The 20,157-nt window shown below is 34.8% G+C and overlaps 1 protein-coding gene across 5 annotated transcripts in view; it reads right to left on the bottom strand.

The window, feature by feature from the left end:
- ALG12 (homolog of asparagine-linked glycosylation 12) overlaps positions 1 to 13,918 on the bottom strand; it is an 84,492-nt gene extending 70,574 nt beyond the window's left edge. For all 5 annotated transcript variants that reach the window (XR_016427215.1, XM_089984854.1, XM_089984855.1 and 2 more), the window contains exons 1-4: positions 13,826 to 13,918; positions 13,635 to 13,720; positions 10,652 to 10,693; positions 8,765 to 8,810 (exon numbers count right to left, since the gene is read on the bottom strand). Coding sequence is in view for 4 of the 5 variants with exons in the window: in XM_089984854.1 (XP_089840980.1) it covers positions 8,765 to 8,810; positions 10,652 to 10,693; positions 13,635 to 13,720; positions 13,826 to 13,898 (247 nt within the window). In the remaining variant the exon portion in view is untranslated. The remainder of the gene's footprint in view (positions 1 to 8,764; positions 8,811 to 10,651; positions 10,694 to 13,634; positions 13,721 to 13,825) is intronic.
- Between the last annotated feature and the right edge of the window lie 6,239 nt (positions 13,919 to 20,157).

Here is a 20,157-nt window from a genome sequence, read left to right as displayed (position 1 = left end):
ATATGATTTTATGGTTGTATTTTGTGCATTTCATCATTGGTTCATGTGTAATGATTTTTTAGAATTTTTGCTCTTTTTTCTAGTTTTTTAGAATTTTTTAAATTTTTTCAAAAAATATGATTTTTTATGATATGATACGTATCTTATTTTGGGCCCGACCGATACAGGTTACGATACGATACTTACAACCTTGGTTCTCTTGTCTCATTTTGTAGGGTCAATCTCTAATAATAGCGATCAACTTATTGATGAACATTATATCTTGTCACACACTTTTACATGTGTTCTTGTAGAAGACAACATTATGTATACCTTGATATTGTTTTCTCTTATCGAGGTAGTTTTGTCTTTTTTCTTTTTGTAGCATTAATTTTCTAATGCGAGTGATAATCAAAGTACTTCTTGGACATCAGAGACCCACTTAGTTCAATAACTAAAACTGAGGCATTGTCAAAACCTGCAGGAATTATATTATTGAAGGTGGAACTACCATGGAAGTGATATATCTTGTCATTCACATATCCACAGTTGTTCTTGTTGAAAATTGCATTATGTATACTTTGTGTCAAGGTTGCCAAACTAGGAAGCGGAAGCGAAAAACGATACGGGAAGCAGAAGCGAGAAAAATGCATTTTAAAATATATAGGAAGCGGGAAGCAAGGAATAACAAAAAGTAACATAAGAATTGAATAGAAATCGAAATGAAATGCAAATAAAAACTAAAATAAAAGTGACTTCTCAAATTTCATGATCTTTTAGTGTAAAAATTAAATATTTAACAAAATCTAAAAATGATGACTGCCAATTTAAAGAAAGCACATGAAAGTGAGTGAGAAATGTGAGAGAAAACACATAAAAAACATGAAAAGCAGAGCAAGAGAACATATAAGAAGAATAGATGAAGCATGTGCAAAGCATAAGAGAAGCGTGGGAGAATCGAGATTTTCATCAAGTTTCATAAGCGAGGAGTATCGGGTTTTCAAAGCAAGCTTCCCACCTATCTAAGAAGCTTCCGGTAACTCAGCTTTGTGTTCCTTCCTCATACAATGGTAGTTTTATCTTTTTACCCCACAAATGTGTAGTTTTGCTATTTCTCTCTTTTTGTAAGGTTATTTTCTAATACTAGTCATAATCAAACCTTGGTTGATGAACATCATCTCGTCACACACTTTTACACTTTTTTAAAAACAACATTATGTATACCTTGATGTTGATTACTCTTATATAGGTAGTTTTCTTGTTTTACCCCACCATTGTGTAGTCGTATTGTTCTTTGTTACAGGATAAGCCTTGTCCTCTTAGCATTGTTTAGGAATGATATTTCTCCCTTTTAATAGGAAATACAAGTTCATGAACATCATATCTTATCACTCACGCTTCCATAGTTATTGTTGAAGACAACATTATTAATACATTCATATCAATTTCACTCACACGAGTAGTTGTCTTTTTAACACTCCATTGTAGTCATGTTATTTATCTCTTTTTATAGGGTTATTTTTCAATACTAGTCATCATCAAAGTACCTAGTGGAGAACATAGGCCCAATTACTTTACTCATCAAAATTCAAGCATTGTCAAAACCCACAAGCATTAGATTGTTAAAAGTTCAAGCCCTATAGGTAAATAAACATTATATCTTACCACTCACACTTTTACAGTTGTCCATGAAGAAGATGGCATTATGTGTGAATAGATATTGTTTTCTCTTAAGGGGTAGTCTTGTCTTTTACTCCACAATTATGTAGAGCTAGTATTTTGTTATTTTCATATGGTTCTTTTCTAATACTAACCATCATCAATGTACTTGTCAATGAACATCATATTTTGTCACTCACACATTCATGTTTGTTCTTGTTGAAGACTATGTATACATCTACATTGTTTTCTCCTATAAAGGTAGTTTTGTCTTTTTACCTCACCAATGTGTAGTCCAACTATTTATCTCCCTTCATAGGGTTATTTTCTAATACTACCCATCATCAAACTACTTGGTTATTAAGGGTTATTTTCTAATACTACCTATCATTAAACTACTTGGTTATGAACCACTCGATCAGTTTTCTCATCAAAATTCAGGCAAATTCAAAACTCATGCATTATATTGTTAATGGTTGAGCCTCTATAAGCAAATGAGCATCTTATCTTGTCGGTCACACTTTCGTACTGGATGTCATAAGTGTCATCACGAAACCTTATCATTGTTTTCTCATATAGGGTAGTTTTTTATTTTTTCCTCATCATCTTAGTTGTCAAAGATGGCGCTTAGGCACTGCCTGGCCGCAACCCCACTGCATGGGCGACAAGGTTTGGGTGGTGGGGCCCTATATTACTGCCTAGGCATAAACCTAAGTCGTTCTTTTTTTTTCATTGATTGTTGTCAACGTGTATAAAAAAGGGGAAAAGAGAGTCCTTTTTTCCTTTTTTTTGCTCCTCTCTCTAGCTAGGGCAAAGTCAAAGAAGAAGAAGAAGGTCAACCTTCTCCTCCCTCTATGGGTACGGGTACCTCTCTCTCTCTCTCTCTCTCTCTCTCTCTCTCTCTCTCTCTCTCTCTCTCTCTCATATCGTGTGTTTTTTCATGGGTTTTAAATTCTAAAATTATGAAACTTTGGCTAAGTACTTTATTGAATACGATAAATATCATGGAAAACATCCTCAAATATAGGTGACATCAGCTGAGTCTGTGTGTGACCCAGGGCCCACTGGCAAGACCAAAATGAGACAATTAATATTTATAAAACTTTTCGTTTTTAACCTCTAAATTCAAGCGAAATTCAAGTTAAGTTTAGGCGAAATTCGAAGGCAAAAATCAGGTAAGTATACCATTAGATGCATCTCATAATTCTGAGAACATTGGTATTTCGTTTTTCTGAAATTGAGTTATGGTTGGCTCAAAAATTGCGTTTTTTAAAAAATGACCCACCTCTATTTTTACCTTTTTCTAGATTGGATCTGATCCAAGTTAATATGGATCTGGACACAGCCTAGGACCCATATTAACTAAGATCTAGTCCAGGTAGGAATACATATGGATTTTTGGATATGAATTCGGATCTTGGATCCAAATCCGGATCCAAAATCCAAATGCAACAAATTTGAAGCTTTAAACTTAATTTAAAGGTTAAATTAAGAGAGAATTCCACTATGAGAGGACTTCCAGAGGGGGGCGACACCCTCTGAAATATTCTAAAAATTAATTATTTAATAATTACATATTAATTAAATAATTTTCAAATTTTTATTTATTGGATAAGGTAGAGTTCCACATGGAGTAGAACTCTACCTAGATAGATCTTCTAGAGGGGGCGTCACCCTCTTGATAAACCTATAATTAAAAAAAAAGATAAGATAATAAGAGGATAATAAGGAGAGAATAGATAGAGATAGAATTCTATATTTGGTAGAACTCTATCCTCTATAGCATAGAGATCTCTAGAGGCTACCCTCTAGAGGAGCCTTTTAGAGATAAGATTTAAAATATATATATAAGAGGTCTAACTAATCTCTCTCTCTAGATCTCATTTTCTAGAAAAAAAGAGAGAGAAGGAAAAGGGGAAAAGAAAGGAAAAAAAAAGAGAAGAGAGAGGGAAAGAGAGGAAGGAAGAAGAAGAGGAAGGCGGAAGATTTGTCTTTTCCATCCAATATCCGACAATTTTTTTTATCTATTTTCGTTTCTAAACTAAGGTATGAGTTTCTCTCTAAGTTTTTACGGAAAGGAATAGGTAAAAACTTGATTCATATAAGGGTTTGAGGAAAAAAGGAAAATCTGGTTGTGAAACAACATATATTTAGATATATGTATTGTTGCTTTTAGTAAATTAATGTATTTGTATCATTTTTTATATATGTATTGATTTCCCTATGTGCGCAAATCTGAAAATATATGTAAATATATTTTCAGATTTCTGAATACCTATGATTCTTAGTTTTTACATGAAAAAAAAATAATAAAGGAAGCATGTAGATATGTTTTGATATTTTTGTTCATGATAATATGCTTGTAATCTATTGTTACCGAGTGTGTTTTTTATGAATATGTATATATATATAAGCTTTGGCCTTGTCGATTTTGGCATAGGTCGGTTTTCTATTCTTCATGTTCAAAAAAAAAAAAAAGAAATTGACTGGTGTAATAGGCTGTTTATTTTTCTACATATTGCATTCAAACTGCTTTGTTGTGTGATGCTTTTATGCTGGCCAGATTTGCATCAGTTTGATTTCATTAAAAAAAAAATGGATTGACTCCTATAAGGTGGGCTGTTATTAAAATTTTCTTTCTGACTAGTAATCAGATTTAACCTGTCATTTTATGGACTGTTATTGAGTCAATCTGATGGATTGGTAATCAGATTTAACAAAATGTTTTATGGAATGTTATTGAGTTCAATTTGATGGACTGAAAAAGAAAAATCAGATTTTAACATGTTACTTCTTGGATTGTTATTAAATTCATTAAGGTTGGACAGATAATCAGGTTTTTACATGACTTGTCGTGGACTGTATTGAGCATTTAAAACCAATGAGCATATTTCTTTTGGTCATGTTAGTAGCCGATGGCTGGCCGACTGTTATCAATCTGGTTTCTGGTTATAAAATCTGTTTTTAATACCTATATGTGGGCTGTCGTGAAAGTTTATTTTCCTGTTTGAAATTCAGGTTTGGTTATTAGATTGATTTAGTATGGCCAATTGTCATCAGCTGAGCTTTACCTTAGGAAACTCGGTTTTGACAATATTTTGTGACTGTCAAAACAAAACTGCGACAGGCAAAGATGCTGATCAGATTAGCATTATGTGGTAGATGTAAACTTTTTACTGATTACGTATATCAAAAACATTTTTTGTTATGTATATCAAGAGTTTGATATGTTGTTTGCTTGTTAAATTGTTTCACTGCTATGAATACTATCGGGCTGATTTGGTTTATCACACTGTTGATGTTGTACACATCATGAATAATAAAACCTGTTCGGTTATTGTGCATACCAAACCATGTTATTGTTATATATAGTAATCTGTTTTGCCGTCCAAAGTTGCGCGTCATGTTGTAGGTTGTCCATCATCAGCAATGACTCACCTCATTAAAATTATGTCTTGCTGTTTTGTTGGGCTGCGTATAGCCCTGCTAGATGCGGCATGTTTTCAGCTGCATTTGGCAGGGGTTAGGAGCAGCAGTATTGCACCCTATGTGCAGCCACATGGTGCTATTCACAGCACCTTGATGTGCACATTGGCAACACAGCATGCTGCGGGCAACACGTTGTTGCTTGCCTTAACACCACAGCGACATGCGGTTGATCGCATGTCATGGTGCCGGATGAGACAAAATATTTATACACATGTTGAATATAAATTATGCATGTTGTACATTCAATTATCATGTGGCAAATGCTCATGTCATACACATTGAAAATTATGAAATTCATTTTGATGTTTGCAAGAATATGATCACGCGCATGTTTGAGAGCTTATGCATAAATTGAATCATGTTAATGAATGTTGTAAGCATATGTTCGCATGCGTATGCAAATTATTTTATATGTGCATTCTTATTGTGTGTGAGGGAATGTGCATTGTGGGCATGTTTTGATCAAGTATGGGCATGTTCACTAAGAATTTTGCATAAGATGCATATATCACTTGAAATGATTTTGTGGTCAGATATGAACCATTGTGGGTCATGTGAGCTCGGAGCATGTGTTGCTCTAAATTTGTTTATGCATTGCAAAATTTGTTCTGAAATTATTGGCTTTCCAAAATTATTGCACTATTAAAATGTAATAGGTCAAGGTCTGAGTTGGGTTTTGCATGTTGATTTGCAAAACGGTTCTTGTGTAAAGAACTTGAATTTGTTAAAAAGTTCAAAGAGACAAACAATGTAATTAATTTTCTTCTGGGATGTCTCTTCCACAGTATGAAAATCTTAAATAGCAGTTTTGGAAAAACCGTGAGGATACTAAAACTCTGTGTAAAATTGTGTCCATGAACTCAATGTGGTAGTTCGCCTCCCGGCCACGATTTTAGGGAGATTTCAGTCACTTTGCTTGTGAGTGGTGTTGTTGACACAATTGTTGTTATTGGTATACTAAAAAAGTGGCGTTAGTGAATGTTGATTTCCCTGATGTCCTGACATTAGATGTTGATTTCTAATGTTTCGATGGATGGTGTTGATTCCTGATATCGATCAAGAAACAAATGTGAAACCCAGTAATAAATTAAAAATTATGTATTAGGCTACAACTAAGAACCTAACTTGGACTTCAGGAATTGTTGTGCCCGTTTTGAGTATCTGTAGATTTAATGAAAAGCGAAACTAAAATTGTGTGCATTTAATAGGGACATGAATACAAAAGAAACTCTGATAATAACTTAATAAGTTATTTATGCATCTTTATTGTTCTGCATTAGTTCATGTATTCATACTTATTATGTCTCGTATGAAAATTGTTGTTGCATGGTACTTGTTTTAAATGCTTAAATGATAAATTGATTATAAAATTGTTGTTGTTATATTCTTCTGAATTTTTGCATGAATTTGGTTTATGCTTTTTTCTTTCTGTTTGAATTTTCAGAGGAATTCATACAAAGAACTCTAGTTCTTAGCTTGTATTTCAAAAATGTTTTCAGGACCGGAAGCTCAGTGATGAGGTGACTGCTACATGGAGCCTACGACTTTGCGTGACATGTTCTAATGTTCTTGACAAAGTGGCTCTATGTTACAGATTATTTATTTATTTCTAATTTTTATGACATTTATTTTATTGGTTAATAAAGTTGATTATTCCTTCGTTGATTCAATGCACTATCTTTTGTGGTTTGGTATTTATTAAATCTATGAGACCCTGGATCCTTAGGTTTGGTTTCCGCAATTTTTTTAAGAAAAAAAATCACTTTTCACGAGGATAAGTTGGGGTCGTTACTCTCTCTCTCTCTCTCTCTCTCTCTCTCTCTCTCTCTCTCTCTCTCTCTCTCTCTCTCTCTCTTCCCCCTTTTTCTCTCGTCTCCCTTTTACCCTCTTTTCTCTCATCTGATTTATGCATTGTATTATGTTCCCCCTTCGTATCTCGTGTGATTATTACATGGGAAAAAAACTTCATTGTTTTATGCCCTGCCACTGCAGGGACTCGCATGTTACAACCACTGCTCACAATATACCACCATACAAGTATACGAACATCAGCTTTTTCAACCCAGATAAGTCAGCATGATTGCTTTACCATGTATGTAATTGCGCACTTGTGTATGTGTGTGTATTTTAGCATTTAGATAGTGTTTCTTGATGAGATGAAAATTTATTTCTTTTTTTTTCATCAGCATGATTGCTTTACCATGTGTGTAGTTGTGTGCTTGTGTATTTTAGCATTTAGATAGTGTTTCTTGATGAGATAAAAAATTCTCTTTTTTTATCATCATGCATAATGTGGCATGAGGTTTTTGCTACACATAATTAATATATACACATTAAAGATATATTTATACAATAATTTTTGCATTGCCTTATTTGCATGATTTTTGCATTGTCTTATTTTGATTCTGATTGGCAGTTGCATACACATTTTTTTTTAGAATGTTCATTCGCATTGTTAGTTGTATCATTTTTTTATTCAATTATTAATTTATTCTTAATTTGTTTGAGCAGGTTATGTAATATAATTGCTTTACAGTGTTCGACGACATATTATTTGTCTATTGCTTATTGTTGATTGATTTTATGTTGTATGCATGTTCCTTATTAATTTTAGTAGTTTGTTTACGTATTTTATGTTTTTTTTTATTTTTTTGTATTTTGGGTACCGCCTAGGCCTTTTTAGGGGCTCACCGCCTAGGCTCCGCCTAGCGCTTATGACAACTAAGCTCATCATAATTGTGGTTCTACCATTTCTCTTTTTCACAGGGTTCTAACTATGATCGAAGTACTTATCGAAGATCAAAGGCCGATTCAGATTACTCACTAAATTCAAGCATATTCAGAACCCACATGTATTACATTATTGAAGGTTAAACCATGACGAACGCCATATAATTGTTTTCTCATGCAAGGATAAGTTTGTCTTTTTACCCCGCCGCTATGTAATTCTCCTATTTCTCTCATTTCATACAGTCAATCTTTAATAGTAGACATCACCAACTACCTTCAAATGAACAATGTATCTTGTCACTCACACTCTTAAACGTGTTTGTGTGAAAGACAACATTACGCATACCTTGACATTGTTTTCTCCTATCAGGGTAGTTTTGTCTTTGTACCACACCGTTATCTAGTCATGATATTTTTCTATATTTGTAGAGTTAATTTTCTACATCTAGTGATCATTAAAGTACTTGTTGGGCATCAAAGGCTGACTCAATTCTCTTACTAAAATTCAGGCACAGTTAAAACCTGTATGCATTATATTATTGAAGGTTGAACCACTACACATAAGTGAACATATCTTGTTACTCACAATTCCACACACACTCCTGTTAAAGATGACATTATGTATAGTTTGTATTGTTTACTCCTGCAACCAATGTGAATTTTGATATTTCTTTCTTTCTCTTTTTCTAAACACAAAAGGGATCGGAGTAAAGTTCATTAATAGTTATATCAGAAAAAGAGCAGCCATTGCAAGCATAGGCAAAAACCTAGTTCCATTTGATGAACAAGTCTATAAATGTAATGACCAATAGTGAAATATAAAAAGAGAGAGACATGAATAAACAAAGAAATGTAATTAGTTACCAAATGCTGGTAACAAGAACTCACATCAAAAAATAAATCTTACCTACAAATGTGCGGGGCACGACCCCAGGGAATTCAAAATGATCATACTGCACAAAAGAAAAATGAAAATAAAATCTTAATGCAATTAGTCATCATTTTCAGATGCTATAAGATTAAATCTCCAAGAACAAATTGCATTCACCTAATCTAGATGGCCCATGCAGTATCATGAATGCCTTCCCCTCTTCCCTAAAGTTTCAGATAATGGAAACCATAAAGTAAAAGAGAATTTACTGGTCCAACCCTACATCATAAAAGTTTGCTATATTTTCAGAAAAAAAAAAAAACTAACATTTGGATATTGATCCTCCTCCAATGGTCTAGCAAGTGCATTCCTTGAGGCAACATTTTCCTTTCTGGTAGTTTTCTCCTCAAGAATATACACTTTTGATGAGTTACTCTCAACAACCCCTGATTTTGATGCTTTCTGTCATTGCGGGTGATTTTCCTTTACAAGATACAATCCTACAAACACTGTAGCTGCTCCAATGGCCATATGAAACTACGAAAAGTCCAGGATAATCACCATGAAAGGGTCCCTCTGATTTATCTGTTAAAGAAAGAATCAAAGATATGTTTAAGGTTGAAAAAAGGATGAACCAGTTCATCCAATTCAAACCTAATGTACTTCTGAATGCAGATCTGGATTCAAGTCTGAGTTACTGTATACTTTACTCCATTGCAACTTCGTTGTAAATGGTCAAAACCAAATTCAAATCATGTATAGCGTGAAATGCACATTTCATACAGCTTAAGGTTTGGCACAATAGTAGTGTCACACACGCCACCTGGGATTGTATCCCAGCTCCAACTCCATGAAACCTGAGCAAGACAAGTTGCAGATCTGGTACAGATGCATGTGAATCTGATCCAGTCCAATCCTAATCTGATCCAGTCAGGAAGATGCCAAGCTAAATCCAACCACTATTAAGACTAACATGGCTCAGGTGGATGGTGAGCCAGACCTAATACAAACTGGACATGGTCTAACAGGTCAATCAACAAATAGCAGCAACATTCACCGTTTCCAATTCAAGAAAAAACACTCTAAAATTTGGATTTCAAATGCCTTGGTTGCCAAAGCGGCACCTACATGCCAGAGCCATCACCTAGTCTTATGGGTGTCGATGGTAGGGGCATATTTTTCCGCCTAGGCACTGCTTTTAATTACACACTTATACTTCAATCATAGTCACAATCATATGTTTGTTAATAAATTTAACTATTTATTGTAACATTTCTATGTTTTTTTATGCTTTGTTCTTCTGGTCCTGCCTAGGCCCCGAATAGTCCTTTTAGGGGTCATCCGCCTAGGCCCTGACGAGCACTTTTTAAAACTAAGTCAAATGCCCTATTAAACAAACAATAGAGGCAGATATGCTGGTGGTTATATAGATGAAATCAAGGTTGCCAGGAAGGGAAATGGAAACGAGAAATGTGTTGGGAAACGGAAACGGGGAACGTGACTTTCTAAATTTATTTATTTATATGTGTGAGACTGGAGCAAAATCTGAGGATTCAAAATCAACCAGGATATGGGATTTTATAGACAATTTGTGATCGCATGAGCTAAAATCCTATAACCATTTAACTAGTTCAACAGCTAGCCACCAATGTTACCATGAGAAACACATTCCAAAATTTAAAAACTAAAAGAAAAATAGAACATTCTGCTGCAAATGAGGGATTTGAAGCAACTAAAAGGGAAAATCTGTAATTTGGACTACAAATACAAACTGAAGATAAGTAGAGTAAGGGAACAATTGCATTGTTGTTTGGCATCTATGACAACACAAAAGGTTTTTTTGGAGTTTAGGTGAAAAGGTACAGGGTTTCAAGGAATTTGCACTAACTATTATATATAATACAAAGAGGGAAAGAAGTTTACCTTTTCAAGGTGATGGTGATGATAAATAATGTCATGCATTGCCTTAAACGATCATTACATGAAAATAACAAGAAAAGAAATTGATCAGTTTCCTGTACAGGTAATAGTACATAAACAAATTTGAAAGAACTTGGCCACAGAGTAGCGCACAAAGCAAACATAAAATTTAAATATTTTTGAGAAAAATGCAAAGGATGTGAAGTGTGAACATATATATATATATATATATATATATATATATATATATATATATATATATCACAAGCAAATATCACAGTCAACAACAGAAAAACACATCTAATAACGCTTTAACAAGAAACTAGCACAAAAATCCCCCACCTGTTATGTATATGGAAATAAATTTTTAAATAAATTGGAGTTAAAAGATAAATTGGGTACATTGCACTAATCGTAATATTATGTTAAAATTAAAAAGCATGGATACTTTAAATGTTTTAGTTCTACCTATATCAACCGGATTCTCTATTATTGTGGCATGAATGAACTTGTCATCTCTAAGGAGGAGAGAGACTTGGAAGAGCCCAACTGACCCCAGTATGGCTTGAGTTTGATTTTTTTCCCTTTTTGTGACATATTCTAATCATGCTCAGCCAAGCATTATGCCCAAGCCAGGGTCGACTTAGTCCTAGTTCTCACCAAGCCCAACAAGATGATGGCTCGATGGAACGCAACGAGACCCTGGCGTGGGGGAGATTCCAATCTGAACTTGTCTCCGTCCATCCCAGCTCAGGATCCTTTAAAACTTTTATATTCATGCATAGAACATAATGCTACTAGAATCTCAATCAAAGTAAATAATTCTACTAGTAGCCCAATCATACAAGCATGTGAAATTGCTTTGCTTCTGCAAACTACAGGCAGCTAACTTTTCACCACTACAAGTATGAAACAAAATTTTGTCCTTTTTACAGTTGTCAAATCTATTAACCATCAGATCTGAAAACATCTAAAAATAAATGAAAATGAGTTATTTGATCCTCTCTCACACACACAGACACACCCCATACATGTAAAGGTTATTTTATTGTTGGCTACTGCTTAGCATATGCAACATAGTTCCCTTTTACTCTTTTTGTGATATTCACTTCTTTGTTTCATCAATTAAAAGCATTGCTCTTTTACTTATCTCCACTAATTATGCATGTACACATAATGTATGAATCATACTTTAGTTAACAACAAGCATGAACTAAACATAGATCCACGATGTAGCCATCACTAATCTGAAATGCACTTGCCACTGTCAGTACAGCCCTCACATAGTGTTACCCCCATCACACATTAATAATTTTGATATAGACAATTTGAGATGTATGTTCCCCTTGTATCTACCAACTTAATAGCCTGGACACTCCATTATAAGCTTTAGATACTTCAATGGCATCCATACACTTTGTTAGCCCCATCTCACCTAAAAGAGACGAAGGGTAAGATTGGTTGCATCTCATGTGAAATTAAATGTGATTTGAAATATGATTTCAAATCATATTATGTTTCTTATTTGCATGAGATTTCAAGTCACATGTTTGGTTAGCCATGCAAATGAGATTTCTCTCACTTGCATGAGATTGCAAATCACATGTTTGATTAGCCATGAAAATGAGATTTATTCTCTCATTGGCATCAGATTCCAAATCAAATTTGAATGCAACCAAACATACCACAAGTCCCCATAAGAATGCCATCTTACCTCACTGTCATGCTTATATTTCTCTATTTTATTATAGCTCAAGTTCTTCAATGTTCACCGTATCGATTATTTCTAGTTACGCTCTGCTTCTTGGTCCCTTTCATTATATCATTCAAAACTAGCAAACCCAATAGAAGGGCCTAAGTCCAAACAGTAACATGATTAGGCTTTTCCAATAGCTTCATTTTGGAAAAACATTAAATTCAAGAATCCAACTTATGAAGTAACATAAAATCTACAAAATGTAACAACTGACCATTTTGCCTAACGATGGATCTGGGAAAGTTCAAGACCAGGCTCAAGTGAAACATGACCTACTAAGGCTTTTTTTGGGTTTCTTGGAAAATATCTTTACTCTATAAGAAAAAAAAAGTAAAATAAAAACACATGAGAAAGAATATCCAAATTATTTATAATTCATAATTATCAGGAGAATTCCAAGATCTTTTTTTAATTTCTTTGTCCCTTAAAGTTAGGGTGGAAAGAGTTGGACCAATGCTAAACTTTTGTTCCACCAACGTAGTATGTATGCCACATTTCTAAAAGGCTTATAAAACCCATTTTGTAGACTCTTACAAAGGACGTCAACTTTGCAACAAACTAGCCTACTTTAAACATTAAAGTGCATTAGAAAATACAAAATCACAAACTAAAATCTATCTTTACTTTCATCATCTTTCACCAAACCTTTCGAACTTCATCCTCAAAACACTTTACATCTTCAACATTGCTCATTCTTCTTTCTCTAATCACAGCTTCTGGTAAGTGCATGACAATATATAAATTTCTATATTATAATACAGCGGCAATTCCAAAGACCTCCCCACCCCCTTACCCAGGGAAAAAATAGAGATCCCTTCTATGTTAACCATAATATCTGCAATGGAAGCATGAATGCAATTTCATAGTTTCACTCGGTCAGAGTGCCACATAATCCTTTTGAGATTTCACAACCCAAACATGTCGATTACACGTCATTGCACTAACAATTACACATTCCTCACTGTGGTTACACCTATAGTTTTCCCCTTCTTGAAACACTAATAATCCACTATTCTTGCACCACCAAGCAACTGATGAGCAGCTGATCAATTCTTGCACACACACACACACACACACACACACACACACGTCTGTTGTTTCTTCCGGCCACACACACTATCTGAAGTTTCCGATAATCAAGTGACAGAAAGAGAATCATAAACTCCCAAGCTACAACAGAAAACGATTTAAACAAGAAAACAGGGTAGAATTACAACCAACAGCAGATACCTGAACGTTGAAGCTCTCTTCGACCTTGGTGTAGGGCGCCATGAACACATGGAAGGCTGCGATCGACGCCAGCAACGCGTCCCACCCTGAACCGAGACGACCCGAAGCAGAGACAAAAGATAACGAGCAATCGAATCAGAGAAACCCTAAAAAATCAAGGGCAATGAAGCCGGTGAAAACGATGATCTTACCGTAGTCCTCGAGGGCTTTGCTTAGCTTCGGCTTCTGGAGATCGACGGAGGGCTCCGGTTTTCCCCTCGCCATTGTTTGCTCGCGAAACGACGCTCGAAAGGGCGGTGGATCGCGACCCTTAGTATCTATATCCGTGCTTCTGTTCTTGAACCGGAATTAGTATCGTATCGTTTTACTTTAGTATCGGAATATAAGCCGACCCGGTCTACGATACGAATTAACAATAAGGCTTGGACCCGCTATTCGGGCTGGGTTTGGGTCATGGTTTTTCCGGGTCCAGGACCAGAGTATTTTATTGTACTTTTAATAAAAATGAAATACTGAAATTATGCAGGTTCGGCTTTGAGATTCCATTTTCATAACCCGACAAAACCTGAACCCGAAGCCAGTAATTTTATTATTTGGGCGGGTTCGGGTATACCCTAATGGGTTGGGTACCCGACCCATTGACAGCCCTACCGCGTTGCCAATTTTTGGCCACGGGGTAAGCTCAGAACTGGACCCGATTTGATGCATTTCTAATCTTGACTTGGATCCAAATGTGTGGAAAAAAGTAGAGGTGCAAACGGATCGGATATAGGATGGATCGTTGTTAATCTGGATTTTAAGAAAAAAGCTTGAAACCTGATCAGGATCCAATTTGATATAGGATGAGGTAGAGTTACATCCAGATCCAAATTTTAGTCTTACAATGATGGGTCCAGCAAAACTTTTTTGTTGTAATTGCATCTGGATCGGAATATAGACCTGATTGAAATTTTGATTTGTATCCAAATAGTCCGATCTTCTCGGATGGCCTAATCTGATCTGAATACACATTTGAATATTATTTTAAGATCAGTATTTAAGAAAATTGGGTCGAATCCACGTTATTTTGATTATTACTTGAGAATCTAAGATCAGTATTCAAGAAAATTGGGCCGAATCCACGTTAAGATCCATTCCCACCAATCGACAAAAATGTGACCGTGGGCCAATTAACGTGGATTCGGTTTGCAAGTAGCCAAATCCGGACTTGTCAAAGATGTTCGAGCTAATCATGGATCTGGCACAAGGCAAACACCTTAAAGTAGGTCATTGTCTTGGACTGAGTCCATTGGACCAGAACAAGTCCATTCATACCCGGTGCAGTGTTGTATTCCGAGGTGATGGGGTGCGAACCGTGCGATGGGGCAGACTGGAAGACGATCCTAAGGATGTAAATGGATAGGAATCCGAATACCATATTCAATCAATCAGATGTTGGCTAAACAGATGGAAATTCAGGTTGCGAACAAGCTCATACCAGATCGGCTTTTTTACATGTAAATGTATGATGAACACAAGGTTGTTAAATGTGATGAGGCGAAGCGAGGCGTTGAGCCTGCGCTTCGCCTCTGAGGCGTACGCCTCAGGTACTGTGGCGTATGCCTCTCACAACTGGTATGGAAGTGAAGCGGTGGGAGGGGAGGTAGGGAGCGACGGAGGAGCAGTTGGCCGGCACATGGCGGTGGATCCACCGGCACTTGGGGTTAGCACAGCCGACGAATCGGGCGGAGGAGGAAGACTTGGGGATGAAGGAGGGGGTTTTGGAGGTTGATGAGGGGCAATTTGCGCATCTGTTATCATCGCAAAATTTTACTTTTGCAAATCAAACTGACCTTTGAAAAAGTTTTTGAAAATAACTCGCCTCCGTTTTTAAAATGCAGGATAATTTCGAAGAATGGGACTCGCCTGTCGGTACGTGGTTCAACCGTTCATGGCGCCTTTACCAGGGGTAATTGAACCAAGGATCAATCAAATGCTTTGCTTTGTTCAACTTGTCTAAACCATATTCTAATTCCTAAATGCACAAAGAATCAGGCATGTGCTATGAATTTCTAAGAATGCACATTTGAAAACATGATGTTTGCTTCAAATATTGGAAAATATTTGGAAGATTCTTGGAAAATAAACTCTTTGAAAATCATGAATCATGGTTGAGATATTGTATCTGAGAAAGTGAAAATCGATTTCTGAAGAAATATAAGAATTTTGTGAAAATCGATTATGAGAAATGTGAAATAACTTTGGAAAACTTGATTTCTTTGAATTTAAACTTTGAAATTGAAAATCTAACTTAGAAAATCGAATTTGGAACTTGGGAAATACTTGAAATATCATTGGCAAATCCATATTTTGAGAAAATCGATTTTTGAATAAGACTTAGGAAATTTTTGAGAAAATAAACTTATTTGAATTGAGATTTGAATTGGAATTGGCAAATGCATGAAATGAATGAATATGGGTTTGAGAAATTGAGAAATACTTTTTGTATTTTTGAGAAATTGCAGTGCATTTTTTAAGTTAGCCTAAGAGTGTAGGCTGAATGTGGCTAATGTGAAGATCATAAATCTAAGTATCATTCGTATTCTGACTATGGCCATAAATACAAATTCCACCAAGTTTATAAACTTCATAGAAGCTAGTGCATGTGTCATTCGTGTAGACCATGGTGAATTTGAATATGCATGAATCATCATCCATCACATATTAACATTATTTAAAAAAATAAACTATATGCAATGCAACCTAAGCTAAGCAAGAAATGTAAATTCTTATTCCAAAGTTTAATTACAAATTACATCACTATTGAAATTTAAATACATGAAAAATAAAGTCTTCAATGTACCTGCAAAACTAGAAAACTTGGTTAATGAAAATATGTTGGCTTTTCCAGATTTATCCAACAATATCAGGAAATTGTTGGATTTTGCTAGATATAAGTCTTTTTGCCATGATTCCCTTAAATCAAAATGATAAAATATGAAGAAATAATAAAGGTAAAATATGAAATTTCGAAATTGGGGTCAGAATGACCAAAATACCCCTAATAACAAGACTATGGCCTTGAAATTAGGGTTTTTAGAAAGATATTTTGATAAAATGAAAGTTTTGAAATTTGAATGGAATAAACTCAAACCAAATATGCTATGACATGATTAAAAATATGAAATTAGGGTTAGGGATTTCGAAATTTAGGTCAAATGACCAAATTGCCCCCGATAGCAAGACTATGGCCTTGAAATCAGGGTTTTTAGAAAGAGATTTTGGTAAAAACTTAGGTTTTATACACTAAATGAAATCAAATGAGCACAAAATTAAACCTAAAGCATCCTAATATGATTATGAACATGATTAAACCCTAAAAATATATGCTTATGCACGAAAATCCATGAATATCACAAATTTTGTGATTTTTGCAGTGTTTTTGGATCTTTCAGGAACCCAGTTTTGCAATTTGCTTGATTCAGCCATCAAATGGATTCCAAAATCCATAAAAATTGGTCCCTGCACTTGTTATAACCTTAATGTCGAATTGGAATCATAAAAATAATTTTTTGACATTAAATTAATCCGAAAATTGCATTAAACCTTAAAAATATGCTATTTTTGACCTAATTCACCAACCAGTTTCAATCTAATACCTGAACCAGGGGTCAAATCTCCATGAAAATTTATGAAATTTTTCAGAGACTAACTAGAAAGGAAAACAGAGATTTCCCAATTTACAGATCGGGAAAAGCATCTCCGGTTAGGGAGAAACCCTTCCGACAATCTGAGCTAAAATATATCACTTTTAACAGGGATTAAAACGGCTACTTCAGATTGAAAATACAGAAATAAATAACAATCCTAAACAAACATCTCTGAAATTTTAGTGGTGAGCAATAGATAGAAAAATAACAATACTCACTTTTTACAGATCTAAAATCGGATCTGTGGTTTGGGATTTATGACTAACACAAGTCTGATTAGGGTTTTGGTAAACCCTAACGAGTTTTAAATTTAAAAACAGATTCTCTGAAAGGGGAAAAATACTAAACAATGGTCAAAAAATTTGAAAAATTCACAGAAGACAGATCTACTCAATGTGAATCCATAGCACTTTACAGATCTAAAATCAGATATAAGATGAGAGAAATATCCATAACAGCAAGTTACCTTCCTGATTTTAACCACGATTTTAAAGCTTTAAAAACCCGATTTGATGTCTGATTTTTTTGACAGGGTTCCCGAGATCCAAAACCTCTGATTTTTCTACAGTAACTCAATAACTCATGCATGCATCACATATAAAAAAATCAGAAATAAACAATGAGAACTTCAATCCGAAATAACATTATCTTTACTGTTCTAAACCTAAAACACACAGAAATTTAAGAAACTTGAAAAACCATGCATTAACTAATGTAAATCAATAAAATAAACCATAAAACAGTAAATAAAAATTATTTTTATGCTGTAGAACATAAAACAAACATGAATAAACCATGAAAATAAAATAAAAACAGGGAATCAATGGCTGGAATTTGATATCACCTTTAAAACATAGATTTAACCCATTAAAAAGGGTAAATCATATATTTTATTGGTTAATAATGTAAAGAATCATATTTAAATCAATTCTAATGGATTAAAATCCCTGTAAATCATCCAAAACAGGGTTAGATCACCTTCTTGGATCGTTCTTGCTGATTCTTGATGGTTCTTGAGGTTGAATCCATGGTTTAATTCATGAAGATGATGGTGCCAATGGCTAAATCATGCTTAAAACAATGGAAAACATTAAATAAAAACTAAAAATTAAAGAAAAATATTACCTTGAGGTTGCTGCAATGGAGGAAGGGCTGGAGAGGAGAGAGAAGCTCCAAGAATCCAATGGGAGAGAGATGGAAAAATCGACCCCCTATGGGTCTCTATTTATAGAATTTTTTTAGGTTTTGAAAATTGACAATTTTAAAAATTTTGGACTCTCCTAAGGGGGGCGATTTTGGGGTGGAGTTACCTATCTACCCCTAGTCTAAATTATCCTAAATAATTCCTAATTAACCACTAGCCTATCCTAGAAAATCCTCAAATGTGATGCCACTTGGCATTTTCTCACATTGGGTTTTTAAAACACCTTTAAAAACTTTTAAAAACACTAGTTTTAAAAACTAACTTTCAAAAATGAGTTTTTCAAAATGGTTTTGACTCTTCTAAACCTCTAACACTAACCAAGACATCAACTAACCCTAGTCTAGCCCTGACTGACTCGAATATGGCACCACCCCGAGTGGGCCCTACTTGAGTTTTTACAAAAAGATGATTTTAAAACTTGAAATTGAAGGAGTTTTCAAAAGGATTTTCAAAAGTAATCTTAAAATTAGAATTTTTGAAATGGCATAGGGTTCTAATTGAGTTAGAATTCCTCTGGATATGGTGCCAAATGAGTGGGCCCACATCGAGTTTTTAAAAGTTTTGAAATAAACACTGAAAATGGCTTTGAAAAGGGGTTAAAATCGATATTTGAAATTCAAGATCTTTGAAAATAGGGTCTCAAGCGAACTGAAACTCCGAGTTAGAGTCCTGAACTCTTAGGACTCTGAGATTTTAGAAGCCAAATGAAAGAATTTTCAAAAGATTTTATCAAGAAATGATGAAATAAGTCAGAAAACACAGTCAGGATTAGACTCCTAACTCGATCGAACTCTAAAATAGAGTCCTGAACTAACTGGACTCTGTAAAATGACCTAAATTTTGAAAATAATCGAGAAATACTGAAAATGGAAGTAGAACAGACTTAAAAACAAACTCCTGACTGGATTAGGACTCTGAGACAGAGTCCTGATCGGACTGAAACTTTCAAAAATTTGAGAAATTTGATGAATAGAGGAATTCACAAGCGACACCACCTCAATGGGTCTTATCTGTGAATTGAAATCGATCAAAATTTGAATTTGAAATGAATCCAGATTGTTTCATTGAGAAAATATTTCAAAATATAAAGTCCTGGGGTTGGAAAATGACAGAGTATTGAATAAAAACCCAGGTTTTGAAATTGATTTTGAAATAAAGCTTTAAAATTCAAATCTGGATTGAATGTTTTAAAATAGGAGTGCTGGATCTCGAAAATGAGATGCAATGACATGCAATGCTATGCAGAATACATGCAATGACATGCAATGATCTGTAATGACTTATGAAATGGACAAACACTGGATGAGGGTGAAAATTTGGGGTGTTTACAGCATCACAGCACGCCTCAGTACCTTGAGCGTGCGCCTCGCCTCTGAGGCATACGCCTCTCACAACATTGGATGAACATAATGCAAATATGAAAAAGGCAATAAACATGCCCCTTACCATATGAAAGTTTTCCCATCTTTAGGCCTTGTTTGTTTCACGCAACTTATATGGGAAAGTGCTGACCTAACAACCTTGATTTTACCATTTCTCTCAATCAATGAAACAAACATCAAATCATCATAGCGAAAAAGTATGCTTCAGCTTTTCCCACCACCTACTACTTCTTATGGAAAGCTTTTAT

The sequence above is a fragment of the Nuphar pumila genome, chromosome 13 (genome assembly GCF_984573655.1).
Source record: "Nuphar pumila chromosome 13, dmNupPumi1.hap1.1, whole genome shotgun sequence".
Lineage (NCBI taxonomy): Eukaryota > Viridiplantae > Streptophyta > Magnoliopsida > Nymphaeales > Nymphaeaceae > Nuphar > Nuphar pumila.
This window is presented reverse-complemented; position numbering and strand designations above follow the sequence as displayed.